The sequence below is a fragment of the Podarcis gaigeae genome, assembly GCF_964106915.1.
Source record: "Podarcis gaigeae genome assembly, chromosome: 8".
Taxonomy (NCBI): domain Eukaryota; kingdom Metazoa; phylum Chordata; class Lepidosauria; order Squamata; family Lacertidae; genus Podarcis; species Podarcis gaigeae.
The window spans coordinates 17,134,164-17,160,091 of record NC_139684.1 but is presented as its reverse complement, the minus strand read 5'-3'; the positions used below and the strand labels follow the sequence as shown (position 1 = coordinate 17,160,091).

The 25,928-nt window shown below is 45.8% G+C and overlaps 1 protein-coding gene across 2 annotated transcripts; it reads left to right on the top strand.

The window, feature by feature from the left end:
* Nucleotides 1-25,463, top strand: SLC25A33 (solute carrier family 25 member 33). Of its 2 annotated transcripts, none has more exons than XM_083752784.1 (7): nt 1-257; nt 15,353-15,532; nt 15,700-15,777; nt 19,043-19,143; nt 22,744-22,810; nt 23,636-23,919; nt 24,916-25,463. In XM_083752784.1, exons 1-7 carry the CDS (start codon nt 205-207, stop codon nt 25,116-25,118), a joined length of 966 nt encoding a protein of 321 aa, XP_083608910.1. In that variant the 5' UTR covers nt 1-204; the 3' UTR covers nt 25,119-25,463. The 2 variants fall into 2 exon arrangements, with proteins under 2 accessions (XP_083608910.1, XP_083608909.1); XM_083752783.1 differs by lacking the exon at nt 1-257 and adding an exon at nt 10,423-10,559.
* Nucleotides 25,464-25,928: the final 465 nt, after the last annotated feature.

Sequence of the window (25,928 nt, the reverse complement as noted above, 5' to 3'; positions counted from 1 at the left end):
TTTAATCTCGCAGCCGGCCAGGCTGCCTCGCGGTTGGCTCGTTATGCACGTGGAGCTGGCTGCCGGCGTCGCGTGACCTGGCTGGCTGTGTTGGCGCAGGCCCAGTTCTGCCTGGCCGTCCTCGGCATTGGAAGCAGCAGTAGGAACTGCGGGGATTGTGGTGACCGGACGGGGCCGGGCCGGCAGGCAGGCAGTTAGGCAGGCATGGCCGGACCCACGCAGGAGAAGAGCACGCTGCTGCACCTCTTCGCTGGAGGGTGAGTCCTTCTCCCTCATTTCATTCATCCTTCTGGGCTCATCCTTAAAGCGTTTTCTCTCCCCATTCATCCTTCGCCCCCATCCTCATTCATTATTCCCCCTCCCACACTTTATTCATTAATCTCCCCCATCCCATCCATCCCCTTCTTCCTCCATTCATCAATCTTTGGTAAACCGCTTTGAATTTATTTGTTTTTTTACGATCAGGCGGTGTTATAATTTTTATGATATAAATAATAAATAAATTATTACCTCTTTGTATTTTTCTCTCACATGCACCCCTTCTCTCCATTCATCTCTTCTTTTTTGATTTCCTACCCTCCCTTTTGACCACTACCCTCCCTCTTCCTCTCTGAATTTACATTTATTTGTTGTCTCTCTTATTTGTTACATTTATTTGTTGTCTCTCTTCTGTCTCTCTTTATATATTACCCTGCTGTCTTTTATGTCATTATCCTCATCCTCCTTTTTCAACGCTGTTGATGGCTACTGCCCATGATGGTTATGCTGTGCTTCCACGGTCAGAGGCAGTAAAAAGCTAATGCTTCTGAATATCGCTTGCCAGAAACCACAGAAGGGTAGAGGGCTCTTGTGTTCCTGCTTGCAGGCTTCCCATAATGGGCACCTTATTGACCACTGTGAAAATAGGATGATGGACTAGATGGGCCACTGGCCTAATCCAGCAAGGCTTATGTTTTCCTCCATTCACCCCTTTCCACATTCTCCTCTTCTTTCTTCCTACCTTCCCTCTTCTTTGTTTTTCTCTTCCGTGACTTCAAAATGGTACATCCATATACAGGCGCAGCCTACCTCTGAGGTCCTGAGAATGCCTGCTAAGGAGTGCCCAGCAGTGCACATTCTATTGGAAGCAAAATGCTTGGATAAATGAACCTTCCATCCAACCTAGTAGGCCTTGTTTATTTATAAGGAAACATAAACATACACACGTGCTCCCCCCACACTTCATAACCCCTTGCTGGTGATAGCTTGCGGCATTCATATAGTGCTTTAGAATGTCAGTTCTGTTTGTACACATGTGGCATAGTGGTTAGGCCAGGGGTGCAGGAGCCTGCAGCCCTCCAGGTGCATTTGGGTTCCCATCATCCAGCATGGCCAGTAGTCAGGGGTCATCTGGAAGCCTGAAGGTTCCCCTTTCTTGGGTTTGAGTGTCAGACTGGAAGCAGGGAGATCTGGGTTCAAATCCCCCAATTGGACCATGAACCTCACCAGGTGTCCTTGAGCCAGTTTGCCCTCCCATCAGCTTGATCTACCTCTCAGGATTATTGTAAGGGTAAAATATGCACATGTGTCAATGAGAATCGGCACTGTGTTGAGCTCCTTGAAGGAAAGACAGGCTGCAAATGTAATAAAAAAAATAATTCACTTACAGCCCTGTGAGGTAGGCCAGTTTACTTATTCCCTCATGGCCAGTGCCTTAAATGGCTTTTCAGAAGGTTGGAAGTAATTATGCAGGGTGTGCCATTTCATTGCTGTTTGTCATGAGCATCCATGTATAAATGCAGGAGTCTGTCCTTTTGTGAGCTTTCCAGAAGGTTGTGATTGGACACTGGGCTAGATGGATCTCTGATCCAGCAAGGCCCTTTTAATTTTTGGTCCTTTACTTTCCCAGCAGAGCAAGATCAGACCTGTGCTCAGCCATGAACTCATTGTGTGGCTTTGAGCAAGCTGCTGGCTCTCTCAGCCACCACCACCCCGTGGGACTAACATATCTCAGTGAACAGTAGAGCTTTTCAAGTGCTTTACAGATGAAAAGTGTACATTACAAGAGCAATGGTCTAAAGTGGTTTGGGCTACACCTGCACCTGCAGCCACAGCTCACTGGTGGGGTGTCTGCTTTGCATGCAGAAGCTTCCTGGTTCAATCCCCAGTGGGGGTAGGACTGGAAGAGAATTTGTGCCTGAAGCCCTGGAGAGCTGCTGCCAGTCAGTGCAGACAATTCAGAGCTAGATGGGACAGTTGTATTACTCTGTATACCTGAACAGGCATGACCAGATCTTAGGCAGGAATCTGGGGAGACTTTAGAATATGTCTGCGGTTTGTTTGTTTGGAAGTACTGTACCATAGCCTCTTTTTTAATTGTCCTGAAAGTGAAAATAAAAGCATTTCTATTATTATTATTATTATTATTATTATTATTATTATTATTATTATTATTATTTTAAGTCCTTGTTCTATTCAAAAAGGACTTCCATGTTCTGAGGATGTGGGTTTCCCCGGCTTGCTTTTTATAGACAACTAATCTGGGAGTGCAGAGACACTAAATTGTGTGTGATCCCTCCCTCCCTCCCTCCCTCCAAAGTCTGCTTCATGCATCTGCTTATTTGTGGTTAGCAAAGTGTAGGGAAATCCTGCTCTCCCCTCCATCACTACTAAAAAAACACCCAACCCAGCTAGCTAGCTTATTGGCTTTCGGCTCCCCCTTTTCATTTGTCATGCTTTAGGCAAATACTGCATTATAAATTGTTGCTTCCTGCCTGCAAGTCTCACGCTGCCTTGTCTGCTCTGCGCTGGTTCTTGGGCAAAGAGGGATGTTATACGGATATATCTGTCCAAGTGTTGCATCATACCAGGCCAGAGTAGAACTGAGGCAGTTTTGTGTTTTGTAAGCAAGAGTGCTGTCTGGGTATCTTTTTTGTACAGCGCGCTGTGTGTGTGGTGTTTTGATCCATGGTGACAGAGGAGAACCCTGGATCTCAGATCTAGGTCTCTTCTTACATGGGAAGTAAACTCAGCTTTTAAAAATAGAACCGACTTCTAAGTAAGCAGAGCACATTCCCATGCATGTTTTTGAGGAAGGGATGTAGCTCAGAAGGTCCCTGGTTTGATCCCCAGCATCTATAGGTAGGGCTCAGAGATACCCTGCCTTAAACACTGGAGAGTGGCTGCCTGTCAGTGTAGGCAGTACTGTACTGCGTTAGATGGGGCAATTGTCTGACTCTGAATAAGGGAACTTTCCTGTGTCTACACAGAAGGAAGTCTACTCTGGGGTCATTAGTGCTTTCTCCCATATAGATGCACATAGGATTCCATGCCAGCCTCAATATCATTTGGGGATGGATCTGTGTTGTGTTTTTAGAAAATGTGCCCTCTACAGTGGTACCTCGGGTTAAGTACTTAATTCGTTCCAGAGGTCCGTTCTTAACCTGAAGCACCACTTTAGGAAATGGGGCCTCCCGCTGCTGCTGTGCCGCCGGAGCACGATTTCTGTTCTCATCCAGAAGCAAAGTTCTTAACCCGAGGTAATTTTTCTGGGTTAGCGGAGTATGTAACCTGAAGCATATGTAACCTGAGGTACCACTGTATATGGGGAGGGAATTGCAGACTGACTTGTAATCCCTGAACACTCTCTTTCTCTCTCTCTCTCTCTCTCTCTCTCTCTCTCTCTCTCTGTGTGTGTGTGTGTGTGTGTAAATGCTTGTTTTCTCCTCCTGTGTGCAATGACTGTTTTCTTAAAATGGTAACTTTCTTTGTTATTGCATCAGTACCTCAAGAGTTTCAGTGCTGTTACTTGCAGACTGCACCAAGACGGAGGATTATTTCCCTTCATTGTATGCGTTGACTGGCTTTCTAATGACAGGTTATCTGTCTGTGTCATCAGAAACTGTTTTGTGAATTGCCAGCTTTCAGTACATACCGTAATTAGCACTCTCAGTAACTTCCAGTGTTTCATCTCCCTCTGACTTCGCTTTTTACTCTCCTCCCACCTGACCAGGTGTACACAGTCACATCCATACCATGCAGTCAAAGCTGTGACGTCAACGAACATGGCCTTCTGAAATTCATAGAATCGTAGATTTGTACAGGACCTCAAGGATCATCTAGTCCAACCCCTTGCAATTCAGGAATCACAGCTAAATGATTCCTTAGTCATGTTATTCTTTCATATACTGTGTGTGATGCTTTATGAAATGTGGAGCCAGTTCGGCATAGTGTTTAGTTTCTCAAACTTCATCCTCCCTTGCCATTGTTAGCTATGGATGATGGGAGTTGTAGCCCAACAACTTGGAAACCCAAGTTTGAGAAACCCTGGAGAGTGATATAGACTAAGACCTGGGGGGAGACCAGGGTTCAAATCCCCGCTTGGCCTTAGGTGTAACCTTCTGCCAGTCACTGCCTCTCAGCCTAGCCTACCTCACAGGATTGTCGTGAGGATAAAATATGAAGGAGAACTATGTACTTACCCTTGAGGTGGGATATAAATGTAATAAAATATACTATTACTCAGAGTAGACCCACTGAATTGATGGACTTATGCTAGCCATGTTCTTTAATTTCAGTGCGTCTACTAAGTGTAGGACAGACATTGGATGCAACCCCCAGAGGTTTGGATTTGGTTTCAGGGGACCCAGAGGGATGAACAAAGAGTCTTTTATTTTAGTTTAATCCAAGGTACCATTGCATCCAAGGAGGGTCCATTGAGTTGAGATTCCTGCATTGCAAGGAGCCTCAGGTCCGTTCCAGCTGTGCAGTTCTGTGATTCTTTGATAGACCTTACTTCCTGGGAAGTGTGCTTAGGATCACACTTTTGAAATACAGGAGGCAGTTTTCTCAGTACTGTATCTGCATTCCTTTGCAAGCTTTTATTTTCCCACTCTCTCCCTCCTTTCCAAATCTGTATAAATAATTACTTAGGGCTTAGATTCTCTCCACCGCAAGATGATGGAATCCAGGATGAAAGGGACTTAATTAGCTTAAGGGCTTCCTGCCTACCTTTATATAAAGCTGTCCCTGCAAGGCAGAATGCCAGTATAGCAGCACTTTCTCCCTGGTGTGTGGTCTTGAGATTTGGACCTGCATGTGGAAACCCTTAATAGGGTGTGGTTGTTAAAACAATTAGGTCCCCTCCCCATTTGCTATTTTGCAGAATTCTGCCTGCATATATTTATAGATCTGTGTGTATTCAGTATGTATCTTCAAAGCCAGCATTTGAGGGAGTTGTATAGGGTCTGGACCCTGCCCCCCCCCCCAAATTAAGCACTAGCTCCCGAATATGCAGCTTGGCTCACTGGCTGGCGTGAGTTGCCAAGATCTGTTTTGGAAGTGAATCGCTCCACCTCAGCAAGGATGCTGCAGAGTTTGAAAGGTTCGAAAAAGGGCAACCAGAATGATCTAGGGGGTGGAGAAACTCCCTTACGAGAGGAAAGGTTGCAGCATTTGGGGCTTTTTAGTCTAGAGAAAAGGTAAGGCAAGAGGTGACAGGTGTCTAAAATGTTATATGGTCTGGAGAAGGTGGATAGAGGGAAAGGTTTTCTCCCTCTCTCATAACCCTGGGATCCGTGGACATCCCATGAAGCTGAATGTTGAACGATTCAGGACAGGTGAGAGAAAGTCTTTGTTCATGCAGATAGTTAAACTATGGAACTCGCTCCTGCAGGACAAGCCAATGATGGCCACCGGCTTGGATGGCTATAAAAGAGGATTAAACAAATCTGTGCTCTGAGAGCAGGCAGGGGTCTCCTAAGGTACTCCCAGCACACTGAACAAACTACAGCTCCCATCAATTCTTTGTGGGGAAGCCATGACTGTTTAAAGTGGTGACATAGTGCTTTAAGTGTATAGCATGAATGTCACCCTGGTTTTTGTCCTTTGGGGTAGGCTTGGTCGTAATTGCCTCAGTGCAGGGCCTTTTGTTGTGGTGGCTCCTCCTCTCAGAGGTCTGCATCTTTCCTTCATCACATTTATGGGTGAAGACTGTTCCGTTCCATCAAAGCAATTGCAAACCCCCTCTATCTGTATCTCTTTTGTGTTTGTTCAGTTATTTTGTGTGGACTTCATGCAGTGTTTTAAAAATATCAGACCATCATAATAATGCTTTCATGTTGAAAGGCAGTCTCGTAATGTTCTAAATCAGGCATAGGCAAACTCGACCCTCCAGATGTTTTGGGACTACAACTCCCATCATCCCTGACCACTGGTCCTGTTAGCTAGGGATGATGGGAGTTGTAGTCCCAAAAACATCTGGAGGGTCACGTTTGCCTATGCCTGTTCTAAATAAATGCTGGAAGGTGTGCCCCTTCCCTGAAGTTGATTCCTTCCTTTCCTTAGCCATGGGAATCTGCTGAGGGAATAAAAAAAAAAGTTCTCTAGGTGCCAACATTATTTTAAGATGTCTAGGCAACCAGGCACATGGGATTTTCTAGCTCTGCAGTATAGTCAATAATTGCTGTTCCAAGCTAAATGGTTTCTCCTTCACTTAAGCAGAGAAGATCCTTGGGCAAAGTTCCTTAAAGCAGTGTTAGGAACTCAGATATATTAGATAATCACCAAATGGCACCTTATACGTAGGTTACAAGTGCCACAATAGAATGTCTAGGCACCATATTATTATAATTTTTTACAATGAGACTTATTATTCATTTCTATACCACTTTATATTTTAAAGAAAAAAAAATCTCAAAGCAGTTGACAACACACGAAAACATCAAATCAAACAATCCAGAATAAAACAAATTCAGACTTCAAGGAAAACATTTCAGATCCTTCTCTAAGTGACATTTTGCTTTCCCCATATATATCTACTTATTTATATAGCTGCCCCATAGCAAAAGGACTCTAGGAAACCAGTGTGGTGTAGTGGTTAGAGTGTCAGACTAGGACCTGGGAGATCAGGGTTCAAATCCCCACTCGGTCATGAAGCTCACTGGGTGACCTTGGGCCGGTCACAGCCCCTTAACCTACCTCACAGGGTCGTTGTAAGGATTAACTGAGGAAGCGGTGTGAACCATGTACTCCTTAGAGGAAAAGGTGGTATATACATTCAATAAATAAGCTGTTCTGATTACGAAAGCTGGAGGGGACAGTCAGATGGAGATGTCAGTTGCCAACCTGGCACCCAGAGATCTCCGTGTGGTTGCAATTGGATCCACACCTGTCACAAAATGCACCTGGCTAATTTCTGACATTGCCTTAAAGTCTATTAGTGGTGGATAGAGGGTATTGTTGTTCCGCCAATCTTCACACACACACACACACACACACACACACACACACACCAGCCATCACTTGTACCTGACCCTTGGGCTAAGTCAGGCTTCCTCTTTTCTCCAGCCCACCACCCTCTTGCCCAGCAGTGGTCCTTCTGATGCAAATGCTTCTTCCCTGCCATTTGTCCTTGGTGCCTAGCATTTAAAGGTAGACTGCCTCTGAGCCAGGGTGATCCATTCAGTTAGCCTGACTGCTGATTGTTATGGGACCTCTCCCCTCTCAAAATGCTGTCAAAAGCCAGCAGCCATTTGCAACAAGTTCCATGAGCTGCTTGTGCATTATTTGCGCAAAAAGCACTGGCTTGTGTCCCGCTAGGTTCTGCTCAGGGGTGGCCCACTGAAATGAACGGCTTGCCTCCCATGTTAGTCCCACATGGGTGAACTTAAGCTCGCTAATTTCAGTTGGACTACTCGTGAGCAGGCCATTGTCTTTGCTAAATTCCTGGCGTTGCCTGCATTATAGTGCTGGAGGGAGCTGGTGTTAGCAGTTTCCCTTTGCTTTAATATATATCTGGCAGCAAACAAAGCAGCAGGGGAAAAGTCAGGTTCCCCGCCCCCTCAAGTTGAGCTTGTGGGGCAAGAGGGAGACCTATCTGGGCCTCCCTTGGTCCAACTTAAACATTAATCAAACTGAGTGGCAAAGAGTTTGTTTTATTTTACTCTTTATTGTTTTATTGAATGTTTAAAATGGGGGGGGGTTCGGGTCAGCAGCCTCTTTTATCTTCTTGAGAGCCACATTTCTTCATGAGTGATGGACGGGGCCAGAATCAGTGGCCCCCTTTTTCATTTCCTTGGGTCACCCCCTGTCCTGCCGTCCTTAATTTTGCTCCCTCCTCTCTCTAGGTCACCCCCTTTTCTTTATTTCTGGCTCACCCCACTTCCTTTTTCTTTCTCCCATCCCATGCTCAGGAGATCATAGAATCAAAGAATTGTAGAGCTGGAAGGCACAGTGAGGGTCATCTAGTCCTATCTCCCTGCAATGTTGGAATCTCCACTAGTGCATCCATGACAGATGTCCGTCCAACCTCTTCTCAAAAGTCTCCAATGAAGGAGAATCCACCGCATCTCCTAGGAGACTGTTCCACTGTCAAACAGCTCTTGCTGTCAGAAAGCTCTTCCTGATGTTTAGTCGCAATCTCCTTTCTTGTAACTTGAATCCATTGGTTCCGGTCCTACCCTCTGGAGCAGGACAAAACAAGCTTGCTCCATCCTCCATTTGACAGCCCTTTAGATATTTTAAGATGGCTATCATATCTTATCTCTGCCTCCTCTTTCCCAGGCTAAACATACCCAACTCCCTCAACCATCCCTCATAAGGCTGGGTTTCCTTGATGATCTCAAAACCAAGAGGTCAGAACTGATCGCTTGTGGATAGCTTCTGAAAGGAGGCTGAGGCCCACAGGCTGCCCACCCTGGTAGTAAAGGCATCCATCCCCTCCAACAACACCTGGGACGAATGGGAACATAGAAAGCTGCCTTACAGCAAGCTGGACCATTGGTCCATCTAGCTCAGCCTAGATGCCTACTGGTTGGCATCAGCTTTCCAGGGTTTCAGGCAGGAGACAATTCCCAGCCATACCTAGGAATGGAACCTGGGGGGTTTTGTGTGCAAAGCAGATGCTCTACCACTGAGCTACAGCTGTTCCCTTAATAATAATAATAATAATAATAATAATAATAATAATAATAATATTAATAATAATATAATAATAAATAATTTTATTTTATTATTTTATTTTATTAAATATTTTATTAAAATATATGAACAAAGGAAGCTGCCTTATACTGATTAGGCCATTGCTCCATGTAGCTCAGTATTGCTTACAGTGATTGTCAGTGACACGAGATGTCAGCTTGTGATGGATGTCTCCTCGTACCTGCTGCAAAAACCCTCTTTTTGACACGCCCCCTTTTTTGCTTTTCTGAAGTCCTTCGTTCCTCTGCACATCTGAGATGTTTGGCTCTTCCTTGGAATGATGCAAAATATTTCCCTTGGATCCACAGCAGGCTGCTTTTCAGTAGCTTTCCTGGTTTTGGGGGCAAGAATGTGGAGAAAGGAACAGCTCCGCCCCCAGTGCCTGCAGAATGGGTTGCCGCAAAGAATAATTAATTATTCTGCAGAGCCGGTTTGCACCAGCTGTTCTAGGCCTCCAGAGTTGCTCAATGTGCTTTGTTGAAATCCACAGTGACATCTGTGAACCGTTCATGCTGACGGTGCAGCTATTAATGCGGCGGCGCATGGGGTTGCAGGTGTACAGCAGAGGGTACGGCTTGCGCGCCCAGGAAAGCTCTTTGATTTAATACATTGGTTACTCCTTGGTTGAGTGAATGGTGTGAGTCTTGGTTGCCAAAATTGTTTATTTTATTTTTTCAATGGTCCTATTGGGTAACTGTTAGCTTAATCTAGAAGCATAGTAAAGTGCATTATAGAGAGGCAAGCCATTGGGTCCATCTAACTCTGTATTCCCAACACTGCCTGGAGATGCATTTCTGGATTGAGCCTGTAAACTTTGGCATGCAGAGCTGACACTCTGTCACTGAGCTGTGGCTACAGGAGGCTTCGTCCAAAACATCTGGAGGGTACCAGGTTGTCAAGGACTGCTTCAAATTGGTCTTGTAGTTTATACTTCTCTTTCGCAAAGCACTTGAAAAGCTTTTGTGTGGTTGCTGAAGTCCACTTGCCCCATTTTACAGATGGGGTAAATTGAGACTGAAAGCCAGCAGCTTGCCCAAAGCCACAATGAGCCACAACCCTTCTTCCCACCTCCCACAGTATGGAAACAGATTTGAGTGCACGAAAAGGTACGCACGGTTTATTGAACTATACCCATGCTTCTTGGAACTTACGTACAAGGGATTGGATTACCCTTAGGACCTCTTCCAACTCTACAGTTCTGTGATTCTGCAAGATGCTTGGGGGCTTAGTCTCTCCCAAACAATACCACTTTTATCACCTCTACTTGTAGATGCCAGGGATCAAACCTGGCACCTTCTGAATGTACAACTTATGCTGCTTCCATTGAACTATGAGGCCATCCATCTGCTCCCTTTCAATATATAAACTAGGCATGGGGAGCAGTCTCTGTGGAGAAGGTTAAAAAGAGTTTGAGCCTGGCAGAAGAGGTAAACAGCTGGTGCTCTGAGGATGCCTGCCAAGTCTTGGAAAGAAGTCGGAATGTTTTGCAAAACATGTGATATCACTCGCAGGGGGCTCGTCGGAGGGCGTGTGGGTGTGCGTGCAATCAAAACATTCTTCGCACTAAATGGGACGGCTGGAGGAGCATGCTTTCGCGCCTGGTAACCTTGCGCCTTACTTTTAGAAGGAAGCCCACAGAAGGCCAACTTACTGGTTGACGCACCATGATACTGTCTCTGTGTGAGCGTGTGTGAATGAGCCGTTGCTGATTTTTGCTGGGGAAGGGTTCGACTTTCTTCCTCTATACATAAAAATGTAAGGCTGTCGTCACGCAGCCCCCGCTGGAGGATTTACAGAGCCGTATTACAAACCGGGAATTGCATGAAAAACAATCCAAGAGGTCAAGAAAAGAAAGCTTAGTGGTTGCATGGGGTGAGAAGGGGACACTCTAGGGAGTGAAGATTGGGGGTTGGTGAGTGGAGCGAGTCGGGACACAGCCCCTAGTATGGTCCATACAAATATACGGCCACAATTGTACTCCTCCTCCAGTCATGTTCACTTATGGAACTCGTCATCTGCTGTTGCTTCATCTGCCAAAGGTAGCCATCACTTCCTTTTTGTTTAATATGCCTGATCTGATCTGCACTGGGATTTACCGTATCTGAGTACCGTGCTTTTGATTGACAGTGTTCCTGCGGAAAGAGGAAGGAAAACGAGTAATGCAATACCTGAAAATATTAGTGTGGGTGTTTACAGTAGATGGCTTGAATTGTACAGTAATCAGTGGGTGTTTTCAGTTTGTTTTGTTTTAAGTGTCATCTGATACGCTTGTGTCCTGTCATATGTTTCTATGTACATAATACATATATACAAAAAACAACCATTACAGATCCTACATTGCGGAATTTCAGAATGCTGATTTTTTAAAATATCTATTAAGATGCAGTTCAGCTAGTTTGTGGAAGGTGGGAAGCTTAGCAACAGGAGCTTATTTGAACAGCTTAGCTTCATGGAGCCTCCGTTTACAGAGGAGTCTATCTTTCAGGGTGCTTAGGATAAATAATGGGGAGACACCTGTTGCTTTCATGCCCTGTCTTGTGGGCTTTTGGGAGCCATCTGGCTTGCTGTCATTTGCTAACCTGCTGCTGGGCTCAGTTTGTTTTGCAATTTACTACTGCATTAATAAATACTGTAATGGAAGGGAAGGCTTAGGACAGACAAAAGTTATAGCATTTCTGCAAAGCGTCCGTTCAAAACAATGGAATCCATTCCTATAAGAGGCAGTGAGGGCCACCAGTTGGGATGGCTTTTTCAAAGAGGATTAGACAAGTTCATTGAAAAGGCTCTCAGTGACTGCTAGCCACAATGACTATGTTCTGCCTCTATCCTCTGGTCAGCACTGTATGTTTCTGGACAATGCTAGAAGCTCAGATATATAAGCTACATGCCAAATGGCTCCTTAAGCCAGAGTTAGTTGTCAAAACAGAATACCTAGCTGCCATTTTGGGGGCAGACAGCTCTAAAATTGTTTTTCAATACAACTGTTTGGTCCCTGAAATTCATTCTGATTGTGCAGCTAAAATATACCGGATAGAATTCTACAGGATGTTTTGCTAGTGTGTGAAAATAGTCAAGAGCCAAGGATTCCCAGGCATGCACCTCCAGATGGTGGAGACGACAGGTGTCATCATCCTGGCTCCTGGGCATCTTCCCTTGGCCGCAAGTGGCTGATAGCCAGGTGCAAAATGCACCTGGCTAATTTTGAACACTGCTTCTGGATACCAGTTTCTTGGGATTGCTAATGGGGAGAGCAACGTTGCAAACAGGTCCTGATTCTGAGCTTCCCATTGGGGCATCTGGGTGGCCACTGTGGCAACAGGATGTTGAACAAGATAGGCCTTTGGCCTGATTCAGCAGGGCTCTTTATGTTTCCTGCCTAACTGGAAACATGAGGCCCTCTGGATCGTGTGTTTATTATTTATTTAGACCAGCCTTTCTCAACTTTGGGTCCCCACGTGCTGTTGGACTACAACTCCCATCATCCATAGCTACCAGGACCAGTGATCAGGAATGATGGGAGCTGTAGTCCAAAAGCATCTGGGGATCCAAGGTTGAGAAAGGCTGATTTAGACTTTTTGCACCCTGCTCTTCAGCCAAAAAGGCTCCCAGAGGGTCTTACACACCATCCAAACAGTCTCTGTCCACAGGCTTACAATCTTTTTTTTTAAACAACCATGACACACAGGGGGAAAAGGACAGGGAGGGAAAAGTGGGGAAATCAAACTTGTGCACCAATTATTAAACTGTTGCTGAACTACAGCTCCTATCATCCCTCTCCATAGTTAAAATTCAGCAACATATGGAGATCCAAATGTTCCCCAGACCTGCAATAAATGATTGGGGGGGGGCAGGAACAAGAGCAAAGAGGGGTCTCAAAACCTTTACCTGCCAGCCAGTGACTGGGTGGGGGGGGGTTCATCTGGCTGTCAGTCCCCTTCTCTCCCTCTTGGCTTTTCCGTATAATTTTCACATGACCCTCTCTTGGCCTCCTTTGGCAGCAGGCGTAGCTGCTAAGAAGCTCTATAAAAAGCCTGCAGAGAAAAAGCTTAGCCACCGATAGCATCTTTGTTCCTTTTCTAAAATTGTATAACTGGGGCACAGCGACGGCACCGTTGGAGGAAGTAGCCCATTTTATACACTGCCTTCTTGTTACCTGCTTTTTTTGAAGGTGCTCCTGTGCCCGCCCAGGACCCCATACCATGGCTTGACATCCATTGGATGCCAGCACGCAGTGATCACTGGATTAAATGGAGTGGCCAGGGGATCAGCCACTCCTGTCACTCACACAAGGTTTTAATTGTCCTTCTCTGGATTTTTTTGCTGCCGCTTAGCCAAGGTTCTAGTCTCTTTGTTGCACAGAGATGCTTTAGAACACGCAAGCCATGCATAGTGTTATTTCAGTAGCCAGCGTTCATTCCTAGGTGGACATGTTTTCTGTGGGTGTTTGTTTTGTTTTGTTTGTTGCACCTAGTCCCTCCTTCCTTCAACCAGATGTGTGCCCATCAGTTGCTTGCTGTACGGTATTTGCAAGGTAGTGGGGTGCATGTTGACCGCAGACCTTTGTTTGGGTTTTTTGAGGTGCTCCGTTTTTAAAATCTTGAAACTCTCAGAACGCATTCAGGCTGGTTGCAGTGAACTGTCTCTCCCTCTCCTCATCTCCCCGTGCTGATCCTCTTTCAGGTTCCATGGACATGTGAACAGCACAGGGCTTGTGTACCATGAGGGGGAGGAATGCAACCTGATTGCGTTGGCCGTGGCTGTATTTGCAGAGCTTGAAAGCCAATGTCAAACCTCTGGTTCTGTACACAGAGCAGAGAGAAGCTCAGATAACAGCTGGTCTTCAAAGGCCCCTGCTGTCTGTCATTCGGTGGACTCTGCTCTCCTTCTCTCACACATAGACCTGGTGCCCAGGTTACAGGTGTGACACAGTAGCCAGGGATTGGGAGCCTTCAGCTCTCCAGATGTTTCATTACGAGTCCCATTATCCTTCACCATTGGCCATGCTGTCTGTGGCTGATGTACGCTGTAGTCCACTTTTGCTGAACTAAACTCCCATCAGCCCCAGCAAGCATGACCAATGGCCAGGGATGGTGGGAGTTGTAGGCAAGGCCAAAGGTTTCCCACACCTGCTTTAGATGCAGGCCTTGCATCAGGTAGTTGATTTGTTCAAAATGGGGCTTCCCCTTTGGGGCCTTGGCTCTAGGGAAGGTGGCCCTTTTGATTTTGGAGTGATTTCTGAAGCTGCTTTGCCAGCGGTGGTTGGGTGTCATGGCTCAGAGCAGAGTCACAGGGGCAAGAAAAGCAAGTGATGCTCTAGTTTGGGAATGGGGAACCTGTTGAACTCCACCTCCCAGCAGCCCCAGCCAACACAGTCAACGATCAGGGATTATGGGAGTTGCAGTCCATCAACATCTGGAGGGCCACAGGGTCCCCACTTGTGGCATGGACAGCACTGAGCTGGATGGACCAATGGTCTGGCTTGGTATACAAGGCAGCTTCCTAGGGCAAGTGGCTGTGATTTGTATTCAGTTGTATAAAGTGCAACTAAATAAATTATTGCTCTTATCTCTTAAAGAGTTAGTTTAAAAGAGTTAATTTCTGTGTCACGGCCATGGATAAGCAGCTTTTGTTTGATAGTGTAAGCATCAAAGGCTTATTATATGTATGTGGTTTTTTTCAGAGACATCTTAAGGCAGCCCTGTTCAGGGAAGTTTTTAATATGTAATGCTGTACTGTTTTTAACACTGATTGGGAGCCGCCCAGAGTGGCTGGGGAAACTCAGCCAGATGGGCGGGGTATAAATAATAAATTATTATTATTATTATTATTATTATTATTATTATTATTATTAAAATCTGGGTTTTCAAAAGTTATGGGGGCCTTTGTTCACCACCCCTCACCAAGAGCACATCCTCAAATCTGTTGTGGAACCTCTTCTGCAAGGATTCTGGAGGCACATTATTATTTATTTAACTGAATCTGTATACCGCTTAATCGTAAAAACCTCTGGTTTCCATAAAATTTGAAAATTGGCATTGTAATTATTTAATGGGAGTCGGAAGTTAAAAATAGGTTGGCCTGCAAAAAAAAATCAGTATATAAAATAGAATTGACAGTTGGTAATATGCATTTAGAAAATAAAACTGTGTATTAAACTTTAGGTGTTTGGAAAGGCAAAACGAAAACGGTTCTTAGGAGGTGCAAGAAAGTGTACAGTGGAAGTGCCTACCTAACAGGCAGGGTGTTCCAAATAGTAGTTGCTGCCACGCTGAAAGACTGACCATTAATGCGGCACATATAAACATGCCAGTGTGGTGGATCACATGCTCAGGACTGAGGTCCGTGTGGTTTCTTCCCTTTCATCTGACGTCTTCTATGTTGTTGTTTTTTCCAGGTGTGGTGGGACAGTGGGCGCCATCTTCACTTGTCCGCTGGAAGTCATCAAGACGAGGCTCCAGTCTTCTAAACTGGCCTTCCGCACAGTCTACTACCCACAAGTCCAGCTGGGCACGATCAGTGGCGAAGGAGTGGTCCGTCAGACGTCCGTCTCCCCGGGCCTCATCCGGGTCCTGAAGTGAGTATAACGGACTTGGCCATCTAGAAATATTAAGCAGCTCCACACGGTGCTAAATGGGGCCCCCCTCCTTTCACTGCGTCCTTGCTCTCTGTTCTTAACCCCGGACTTTTCAGATATGTTTTGCTTCATCTTCTCTCCCCTCTCTCACCCCCCTGAAACTGCAGATCCATTTTGGAAAAGGAGGGGCCACGGTCGCTGTTTCGCGGGCTGGGGCCCAACCTGGTTGGAGTTGCACCGTCAAGGTATGAATCTATTTATTGCATTCCTATCCTGCCATCTGTCCTACAAGGAGCTCAAAGTGGTGCATATACTTCTCCTTTTTTTTATCCTCACAACAACAACCCTGTGAGGTAGGTTAGGCTGAGAGTGAGTGACTGGCCCAAGGGAGCTTCATGGCTAAGTAGGGATTTGAACCCTCCTCTCCCAGGTCCTAGTCTGGCACTCAAGCCATACTGGTTCTCATCTTGCTTTTTAACCTTTCAGAAGCCTTTAATGTTCTTGGCTTATAACTCTGGTTATATAACTCACCAGAGGCTTACCTGGTAGCGGCAACAGGCAACTGCTTCAATTCCCCACAGTCCTTCATAGCATCATTGGCCCAGGAGCACTGTGGGAGAAGTCAGCTTCTTAACAGTCCTGCCAGCAGGTAAATCTACTGCTGAGGATTCTGGGACAGGTGTTGGTAGACACTGGCAGGGCACAGAGGGCACCTGCCCAAGGTTGCCGAGAGCCAAAACCAGGGCCTTTAAAAATATGCAGTGGATTATTTCACTTGCTTGATAGAGATGTGTATTCTGCTCAGTCTTTGCAGAGAGAGAGAGAGAGAGAGAGAGAGAGAGAGAGAGAGAGTGTGTATGTGTGTTGGAAGCCATATTCAAGACAGAGATGTAACCAGCATTCACGCTGCTCAGAGAAGACCCATTGAAATTAAGGAAAATGACAAAGCTAGGTCTGTAAATTCTAAGGTGTCTACTGTGAGTAGGGCTAATGTTGGGCACAACCTGTAACCTGGTGTACGTGCACAACAGAGACGGAATCTTGGAGAGGTTCTGTGCATATTGGAGGCATAAATTTGGAAAAGTCCATGCCCTTTCCAGGATTTTATATTTATTTTCTTAGAGGTATATCCTGCCTTCATTCCATCATGGAATCCGACCATTCATAGGGTTCCCAGGCACAAACCAGACCCAGACTAGTGATTAACACGTCTTCAGATCATGTTGGTCCTAGATATGAAATTCTGCATAGTCTTGGCTCTCTTTTTCCCCCTTTAAATTAAAGTCCTCAAGGTTGCCAAGATAGGCTTGAAAAGTGTACATGGAATGTGTGGCAAACATCTCAGCCAGAAGGGAGTCGTGAAGAGGATTATCAGCAGTCTGGGTTGGCTGGGGTACTGCTTTAAAATCCTGCATAGCTCCTGATGCGGGCGAGATTTTGCGTAATAGGTATGCATTTGCAGTGGGTTCTCAGTGTCTTAAAAACTCAGTTTCTCATTTTTCTCCTTCTTGTACATACCCCACTCTGGCAACATCTTGCTGTCTTCCAGCTCATTGGACAAGCTTGCACACTCTTTTATTCTCCAGTCTAGGGTAATGATTTAATTGGGAAAGGGAATTTCTCCCCTTCTCCTTCAAAGGCTGATGGCTTAGCCCTGGCCAAAGAAACCTTTCTCCTTGACAACAATACTGAGATCCCAGCTGAAAGATACATTTGTAGGTTTTGTTTCATTTTTAAAAAAAGCCTTTTGGACAAGAATAGCAGCCTTGTTCTAAAGCTGGAGCGCTTTGCTAATGGCCCTGGCTCTGGGATCCTTCTTTGGGGCCAGAACTGGGGAGAAAGGATAGGAGAGGTGGCTGTCCCTCCGCAGAAATAAAACGCTGACCTCCTTCTGTTTGCTTGCAAGGCTCTAAGGCACTATTGATATCCAGTCACTATTTATCTAGGCCTAAACTACCTCCGGGACACTGGTGGCGCTGTGGGTTAAACCACAGAGCCTAGGGCTTGCCGATCAGAAGGTCGGCGGTTCAAATCCCCACAACGGGGTTAGCTCCCATTTCTTGGTCCCTGCTCCTGCCAACCTTGCAGTTAGAAAGCACGTCAAAGTGCAAGTAGATAAATACCGTATTTTTCGTCCCATAGGACGCTCCGCCCCATAGGATGCACCTACTTTTTTGGGGGGAAATAAAGGAAAAATTTTTTTCCTTTATTTCCCCCCCAAAACCAGGTCGGGGAACAGTGGGATGGCGGTGCTGCGCCTCCCCGCTGTCCCCCGAGCTTGTGGGGCTGGCCGATGTCTGCCTGGAACGAGGGGCACTCTGCTTCATTTTTGGAGGGGAAAAAGTGCGTCCTATAGGGCGAAAAATACAGTAGGTACCGCTCCAGCGGGAAGGTAAACGGTGTTTCCGTGCGCTGCTCTGGTTCGCCAGAAGCGGCTTAGTTATGCTGGCCACATGACCCGGAAGCTGTACGCCGGCTCTCTCTGCCAATAAAGTGAGATGGTCACAACTGGACCTAATGGTCAGGGGTCCCTTTACCTTTTTAAACTACTTCCAGGCCCAGCCCACTCATGAGGTGGGGTGAAGCCATTGCCTCAGGTGGCAGAAGTCCTCAAGGCCAAGGTGTACCCACAGGCTCCCTGCTGCCTCCAGCGCCAACACTGAAATCTCGCAAGATCTTGAGAAGCATGCGGGATCTCACGAGATTTCTGCAACATCTTGCCGGAAATCGACACCAGTTCCGACGCCACTTCTCTACCACCAGTGGGACGGGCGGCAGGGTAAGGCGGAACTTCCTGTTTTGCCCTAAGTGGTGAAATGGGACATTCCTCCCCTGCCCACCTTGCAAGGTTGATGTGAGCACAAAATGGGATTGGAGGCTAAGAACTCTGTACGCTGCCCTAGAGCTCCTTGGAGGAAAAATGAGAAGTTAATAAAATACATAAAGCATTAGCTTAGTTTGGATTATTCATGTGTGTGCTGTATAAGAAAAAATAGGGGGCATATATTGCTACTTTTTTTTGGCTAAGAAGGACACAGCAAGTAATCAGAGCAGTGCAAGCCATCTTCCGGATCTGGCGAGTCCAGAACATCTCTGGCTGCGGGTGCAAAGCCTCTTTTCCCCACAACATACAGCGTTTCTCGAAGCTACAGTTGACTCGTTTTATTTTTCTGAGCTTGTTGTGGAAAATGCATCCTGTGAGGCTGTTGGGAGTTGTAGTCCCAAACCACAAAGCGAAGTCTGTGCTCAGATGATCAGACAAGTGGAACGTGTTTGAATAAAAATGATCATTCTAACATTCTGCCTATTTTTGTTTGCATCATCATCATCATCATCATTATTATTATGAAGACAGGCTGCACAAGGTTTTTGTTTTTAATGGGGTTTCCAAAGGTCAGAGGCCACCGCTTTACAAGGACACCCACTCTCAGTCAACCTGACTTTGCCTCTTCAGTTCATGATTAGAACTCAGAGCCCTTTCCCCCACCCCTCCTCTTACCTCTCCCACAGGGCCGTCTATTTTGCCTGCTACTCCAAGGCCAAGCAGCAGTTCAATAACATCTTTGTGCCGAACAGCAACATCGTCCATGTCTGCTCAGCAGGTTCTGCAGGTTTGTAATCCTAATCGAAGGGGATGTAGTTTACCAGCCAGCGCTTTTTATCAGGATGCATTGAGCAAAAGCAACTGTGCCTCTATTGGGGCCAACTAGGCTAAGGGGTTGGCAGCCTGGCAGCCTCCAGGTGTGGGTGGGAAGACCTTTTTTGCCCCAACAGGCTGGATCTTTATCTCCTCCCCCTTCCCGCAACAGGCTAACTTTGACAGGTGGGTGGGACCATCCACCTTGCAATCATCTGACATCAGAATGCTAGCCGAGGCAGGTAGACTTGACTGGCAAGCAGCCTGGCTGCAAGTCCATTATTATCATTAAATTTATTACTCACTCTTCACCAGCAGATCCCAGGGCAGGTTACACCGAATTAACATTTAAAACAGTTAAAATAGATGACAAATCACCGGTACAAGGTGGGCTCTGAAAACTCGTGTCTCGGGTGTCAAAAGCCAGGGTAAAGAAGTGGATCTTCAGCATTCGCTGGACGCTGTACAGCAATGAAGCCAGGCACACCTTTAAACCAGGAGTGAATAAACACAAGGCCAAATTCAAGATACAATTGTAGAGTTGGAAGGGACCACAAGGGTCATCTAGTCTATCCCACTGCAGGAATCTTTTGCCTAACATGGGGCTCGAACCCACAACCTTGAAATCAACACGGGTCTCACGCTCTGCCACGGAGCCATGAGATCACGCTTGGTGTTGATGGGCTGTGTATTTCATTTCTTAAATTTATATCCCGCCCATCCTCCCAAAGGGAGCCCAGGGAAGTAGACACTTGTGTAGTGAAAAAATGCAGTTAAAAATAAAAGTGTATTTTAAAAAACGTTAAAACTTTTGAAACAGATTTGTGAACAGATGTAACCAAGTCATGTGTCTGGATCGGCCTTTCCAAACAGGAAAGGCGTGCTGAAACGAATGAGGTTAATTTCCCTAGTTATCACATCCAGGTTTATTTATTTAAGGATTTTAAATAAACTGCTTAAAAAAATAAATCTCTAAGCAGTGTACATTAAATATTGCACCACGTTTGTCTTTGCCTAATTGAAGCCACATTTCCTTAATTTTGCCTGGTGTGAGGGTAACTTAAGAGAAGTGAAATCTTGTTTGAACATTTTATGTATGTTTGAACGTTGCATGATCAGTCCAGTGGCCCATCTATTCCAGCATCCTGTTCCCAACTAGATGTCTGTGGGAAGCCAGGAAGCAGGAACTGAGTGCAACAGCAGCGTTCTCCCCACATGTGATTCCCAGCTACTGACTTCCTCCTTGTGAAAACAACAGTGTGTGACAAAGGGAGCAACAAGAATCAAACAAGGAGGACTGCTCAGTTTCCTTCTGTCTCTCAAATAAGGGAGCTGCCTCCCTTCTGAGACCAGCTCACCTGTGTGCATTTCTTTTCTTTTTGTCTTCCTTTTTTATTTTTATTTTTTGCATTGGATCAGAAGTGCCGATCTCCAGGCACAGAGCAGCTGTGTGTGTATTGCAGCCGCTCTCCAGTTACACAAGCTGCTATCCAGCTCAAGCCAGAGCAGAGCTTGAAATAAACCAAGTGTTACATGGGCCGCTTACATAACTTTGGAGACATGTGCCTTTCTGCAGAAAGCAACCGGGAAATGTGGATATGCGTCTCCATTAATTTGATCTGGCCACTTTACCTGCTCAGTTGGATTTTACATGTTTCTACCGTGTGTATGCAAATTTGCAGTGGCTGATGCAAATAATTGCCTGCCTTCCTGTTAACAGCTGAGTGCTGCGGCTCAGAGGGGGAGCACTTGTTTTACATGCAGAAGGTCCCAGGTTCAATCCCTGGCATCTCCAGGTCAGAAAGGACTTTCTACCTGCGACCCTGGAGAGCCACTGCCAGTCAGTGTAGACAACACTGAACTTTAGGGACCCAGTGATCTGACTCTGTATAAGGCAGCTTCCCATTCACATCCGTTCTTTATGCAGAACCATGAGGACTAGAATCTTACTTTACTTTTTAGCAGGAGGGCTCCGCTGTGGAACACCTGCATTGCATGCAGAAGGTCCTATGTCCAACCCCCAGCATCTCCAGATAAAGGCTGGGGTACAAGTCCACAGAGCCACTGCAAGCCCGTGTAAAGAGTACTGAGCTAGATGGACTTAAGGGCCTGATTTGGTGTAAGGCACCTTCCTGTCAATCCCTGGGATTTGTTCCCTCCCCCACCCAAAAAAAGTTCAGGTAACAGGTGATGGGAGAGATGTATGAGACTGTAGAAAAACACTAAAGTCAGAGTTGATAATGTTATGCCAGGTGGGCCAATGGATGGAGGTGATCTAAGGTAGTATCACCCACCCTTTTCCTCTGCCCCAAAGCCACCTCTGCTGATCACATCCAGAAGTGGACAGATGACTCAACAATGCCACCTAGAGCTCCTGCATAGGTGGTACACACACTTTTGTGCATAGACATTCTCTGAATTTGTAAGGGCAGCTTGAGATGTTCCACCTGTCCTGGACACAACAGAGACCTACAGGAAATGCCAATCGGCTCTTTTAAAAAGTGGAAGGGTGGATTTAGATTTGTGTTTAGTGCTGAGCACACACGCACAAAGGCATTTGGATACCTACTTTTAGTCTGGTTTTCAAAAACGCTTTTCAGTCAAACTGTCCCCTGCGGAGATGAAAGAAACAACATTAAATAAACTATTTTCCATACGAGGACTGCAGGAGGTTCTTTGTCTTTGAAAAATGGAAGCTGCTGTCAAGCTGTTGCTCCATCTAGCTCAGTGCTGTCTACACTGGCTTGCAGCAGCTCTCCAGGGCTTCAGGCTTTCCGAGCCCTACCTGGAGATGTCAGGGACTGAACCTGGGATCTTTTTGCTTGCAAAGCAGAGGCTCTGCCACTGAGCTACTTGTAAGTGATGTTCCCTTGAATGTGCAAGAGGTGCTTCTCAAGTTTATAGCTGTATATTACCTACAATTTTATTACGTGCACTGCGTAGAGTGCTTTGTGATCAAGCAGAATAAAAACCTTTCTAAATCTTTGTGGGAGTGAGGCTTATTGGTTTGTTTTGTTCTTACTATGTATTTTGTGTTTTTATCTTGTATTTTTATGCTGTGAACCACACTGAGATCTTTGGATGAAGGGCAGTATCCATATTTAATAAATACATGAAATACAGGAGGGGGATGCACACATCTTGAAAACCAAAACAACGATCTCTTTTCCTTGATGCTTCTTACCCATATGCAAACTTCTTGAAGGTTACAGTGTTGTTGTTAAGATTTGTATACCTCCCTTTATTTGTAGATAAAGCACACAAAATGCATAATAAAAATAAGAACAAAAACAAACCAATAATCCCTCCTCCCACGACACATTTAAAAGGGCATCGGATGTCAATCAGCCCAAGGTCTGATCAAAGAGGACCATTTTCAACTGGCACCTAAAGGACAGGGAGAGATCTTTCCACTCATTGCTAACCAATCTGCTTTAACTGACAATGTGCCCGGGACCTTCGGCAAGCGCCCAAATGTGCCCTGTCACCAGGCTGCCTTTTTCCCGGCTGTCCTTTCCTTTTCTCAGTGCTTTGACAAGCTAACCAATTTCCTTCTCCCTCATCTATTTCACAGCCTTTATCACAAACTCGCTGATGAACCCCATATGGATGGTGAAAACCAGGATGCAGCTGGAAAGGAGGTAATCCCAGAGGCTGAGCTGGTGAAACAGTACCTAAGGGAAAGGAAGGTGTATTTGCAAAGGATGCTCTAGAAGGGGCTGTAACGGGGGCTCTTCCACTTGGGGGCTGCATCCTATTCTGGGCCACTATCTCCCTCAGCTGTGTCACCTCCACCAAGCTGTGTGCCACTCCAGCAGGAGAAGGCTTCTTTCATCACCTCCTTGCTTTGAATGGTCTCAGCTGGTCTTTATGGGAACAACTGTTTAGAACAGGCTTCCTCAAACTTGGCCTTCTAGATGTTTTTTTGGCCTACAACTCCCATGATTCCTAGCTAGCAGGACCAGTGGTCAGGGATGATGGGAATTGTAGTCTCAAAACATCTGGAGGGTCGAGTTTGAGGAAGCCTGGTTTAGAAAATGGTGTCTGAATTTTGATTTTGGTTTTCCTCTTCCCTCCCTGTCCACTCTCCCTTGTGTGTTGTGTGTGTTGTTTTTTAAGATTATAAGCCTGCAAGTAAGGGGACTGTCTTGTTTCGACGGTGCATCAGCCACCCTGGGAACCGTTTTGACCGAAGAGTAGGGTGCAAATCCTCTACATACATACATACACACATGCATAAATAATTAAATAATGCCTTTAAAAATTGGAATAAATTAATGGTTATTCATTTTTGGGTGGTGGGAGAAATTCTGCTAATGCTAGTTCTACAAGAGTAAATTCATGACTGGCTTCAGTAGGTCTACTCCTGAAGTAGAACAGCTATAGACCACCGGTCATATATGTTGATTCAAGTAAGGTACTGATCGCTGTCTCTCTCCACCCCCACCCGCCTTTTTGCATTCCAGAGTCAGAGGTTCAAAGCAAATGAACGCACTGCAATGTGCTCGCTATGTCTACCAGACAGAAGGAGTCCGCGGCTTCTATCGGGGCCTGACTGCCTCCTACGCTGGGATCTCTGAGACCATCATCTGCTTTGCTATTTATGAGAGCCTGAAGAAGCACGTGAGCGAGGTCCGGTTGGCCCCTTCTCCCGCTGGCGGGACAGAGCGGAACTCCACAAGTTTCTTTGGATTGATGCTCGCTGCTGCCATTTCTAAAGGCTGTGCGTCATGCATTGCTTACCCACATGGTACGTGAGCTGCACCCTTTGCTGGGCTGGCTTCCTTCAGTTCAGCTTCCTGAAATTCCCCTAGCTATTTATTTATTCTCATTCATTCATAATCAAGTTGCTAGCCCTCATGGTTGGTTGTACAACAGGGATGAGGAATCTGGTCCAGGCCTGGTGCCGGTGGGGGGGGGGGTGTCCAAATCTGTCTGCAGGGCCATTTTCCCCAAACCACGCCCATCTGCCTGTCATCTGATGTCGCTCGTGACATATGGCGGGTGGGAGGGCGGGCAGGGTTGAATCCTGCATTTGCTGTGAACACCCAGAGAGTGGGTGGGCTGGCATCCAAACTGAGCAGGATTTAACCCTACAATTTAAGCAGGATTTAAACCACAGCAGGGAACAGGGACGTGCTGACAAAACTGAGCACGATTTAAGACACCGCCCCCCCCCACACTTATTCACTGATTGTGGGGTGGGCCTTAAATCCTTTCTGGTTCTGCTGAATTTCTTGCAAACCCATCCTCATTTGGGAAGTGGTTTGCATGGAACCCCCTCCTAAAAGCAATGGCGGCCAACTCGGTTTTAGCATTGCCTTGAAAGATGCTTTGAAGACCCTTGTTCAGGACTTGAAAGCACCTTGCACCTGATGTCATTGTGGAATTGCCAGTTTTGATAAGGATCCAGCCCGTGGAGCTAAACTGGTTCCCAACCCCTGCTGGGAGGTATGCTTGAAAAGAGGATGGGTGATACCTGGTTGTTTGGCAGGTGTGCCCTTGTCCCCTCTTGCAAACCAAAATTCTGCAAAACAGCAGCCTATGCAAATACAGAAAGTTCATATTGTAAAATTATTTCTTGCAAGCAAAACAGTTTGCCACTACACTATGCCGCCAGCTAACTCACTGAGGAAAGCTTAAAATGGGCATTGCAGGGTTTGGGCTAGATGACCCTAGAGGTCCCTTCCAACTCTACAATTCTATTATTCCAACACCTTTCATTTGTCTCTCTTTCCTACCCTAGAGGTTATACGGACAAGACTACGGGAGGAAGGCACCAAGTACAAGACGTTTGTCCAGACGGCACGGCTAGTGTTTCGGGAAGAGGGCTACTTGGCCTTCTACAGAGGACTCTTTGCCCAGCTCATGCGGCAGATCCCAAACACGGCTATTGTCCTGTCTACCTATGAGTTAATAGTGTACCTGTTAGAAGACCGAGTTAAGTAGCCGACCAAGACTTGAATTAAAAACGCACTCAGACAAACAAACAAAAAACTGTTAAAACTTCCACAGGCCAGTTTCTTCGCAAAGAGCCGTTTCAAACAGTCGGACAGGACTGGAGAGTTGGAAAAATCATGGATCATTTTGCTTGATAACGCGCTCTCTTTTAAAAAGTTTATTTTCTGCTCTCTTTTTCTTTATTTTCTTCCTTAGGGGATTCATGCTTTCTGAAAGGTGTTGATGTTTAAATGTTAATAGTTAATTATTACCTTTTTTTAACTTAAAAGAGACGAGGTTCAGAAATTAAAAACGACAAAACTAAATTAAAATCACTATTTAATTTACATAACACACCTTGGGTCGTTCATCTATTACCCCCACCCCAATGAAGCAAAAATCGTTGGATGGGATGTTTGGAAGAATAGTATTTTGTAATCTCAGAAGATAAGAGGCTTCACAAACATAGAAATTGGTGCCTAGTATGATTTCACACAGTGAGAGTCTTGGAGGTTGCTTTTAAAAAAAGAAAAAATCAAGTCTCTAGACCTCATGATTATTAAAATTAACTTTTAAGCCGATATGAGGACTCCGTGGCCCTCCAGATATTGCTGGCCTAGACTAGGAACTCCAGGTCATCTCTGGCCATTGTAGTCCAACATCTTGAGCAGAGATGGGGAACCTGTGAGTGTTGCTGGAATACAGTTCCCATCATCCCTGACCACAGGCCTTGCTAGCTAGGGTTTGATGGGATCTGGAATCCTAGAACATCTGGAGGGAACATTTTATCACAGCATAGTGTTTGTAATGGCTAGATGG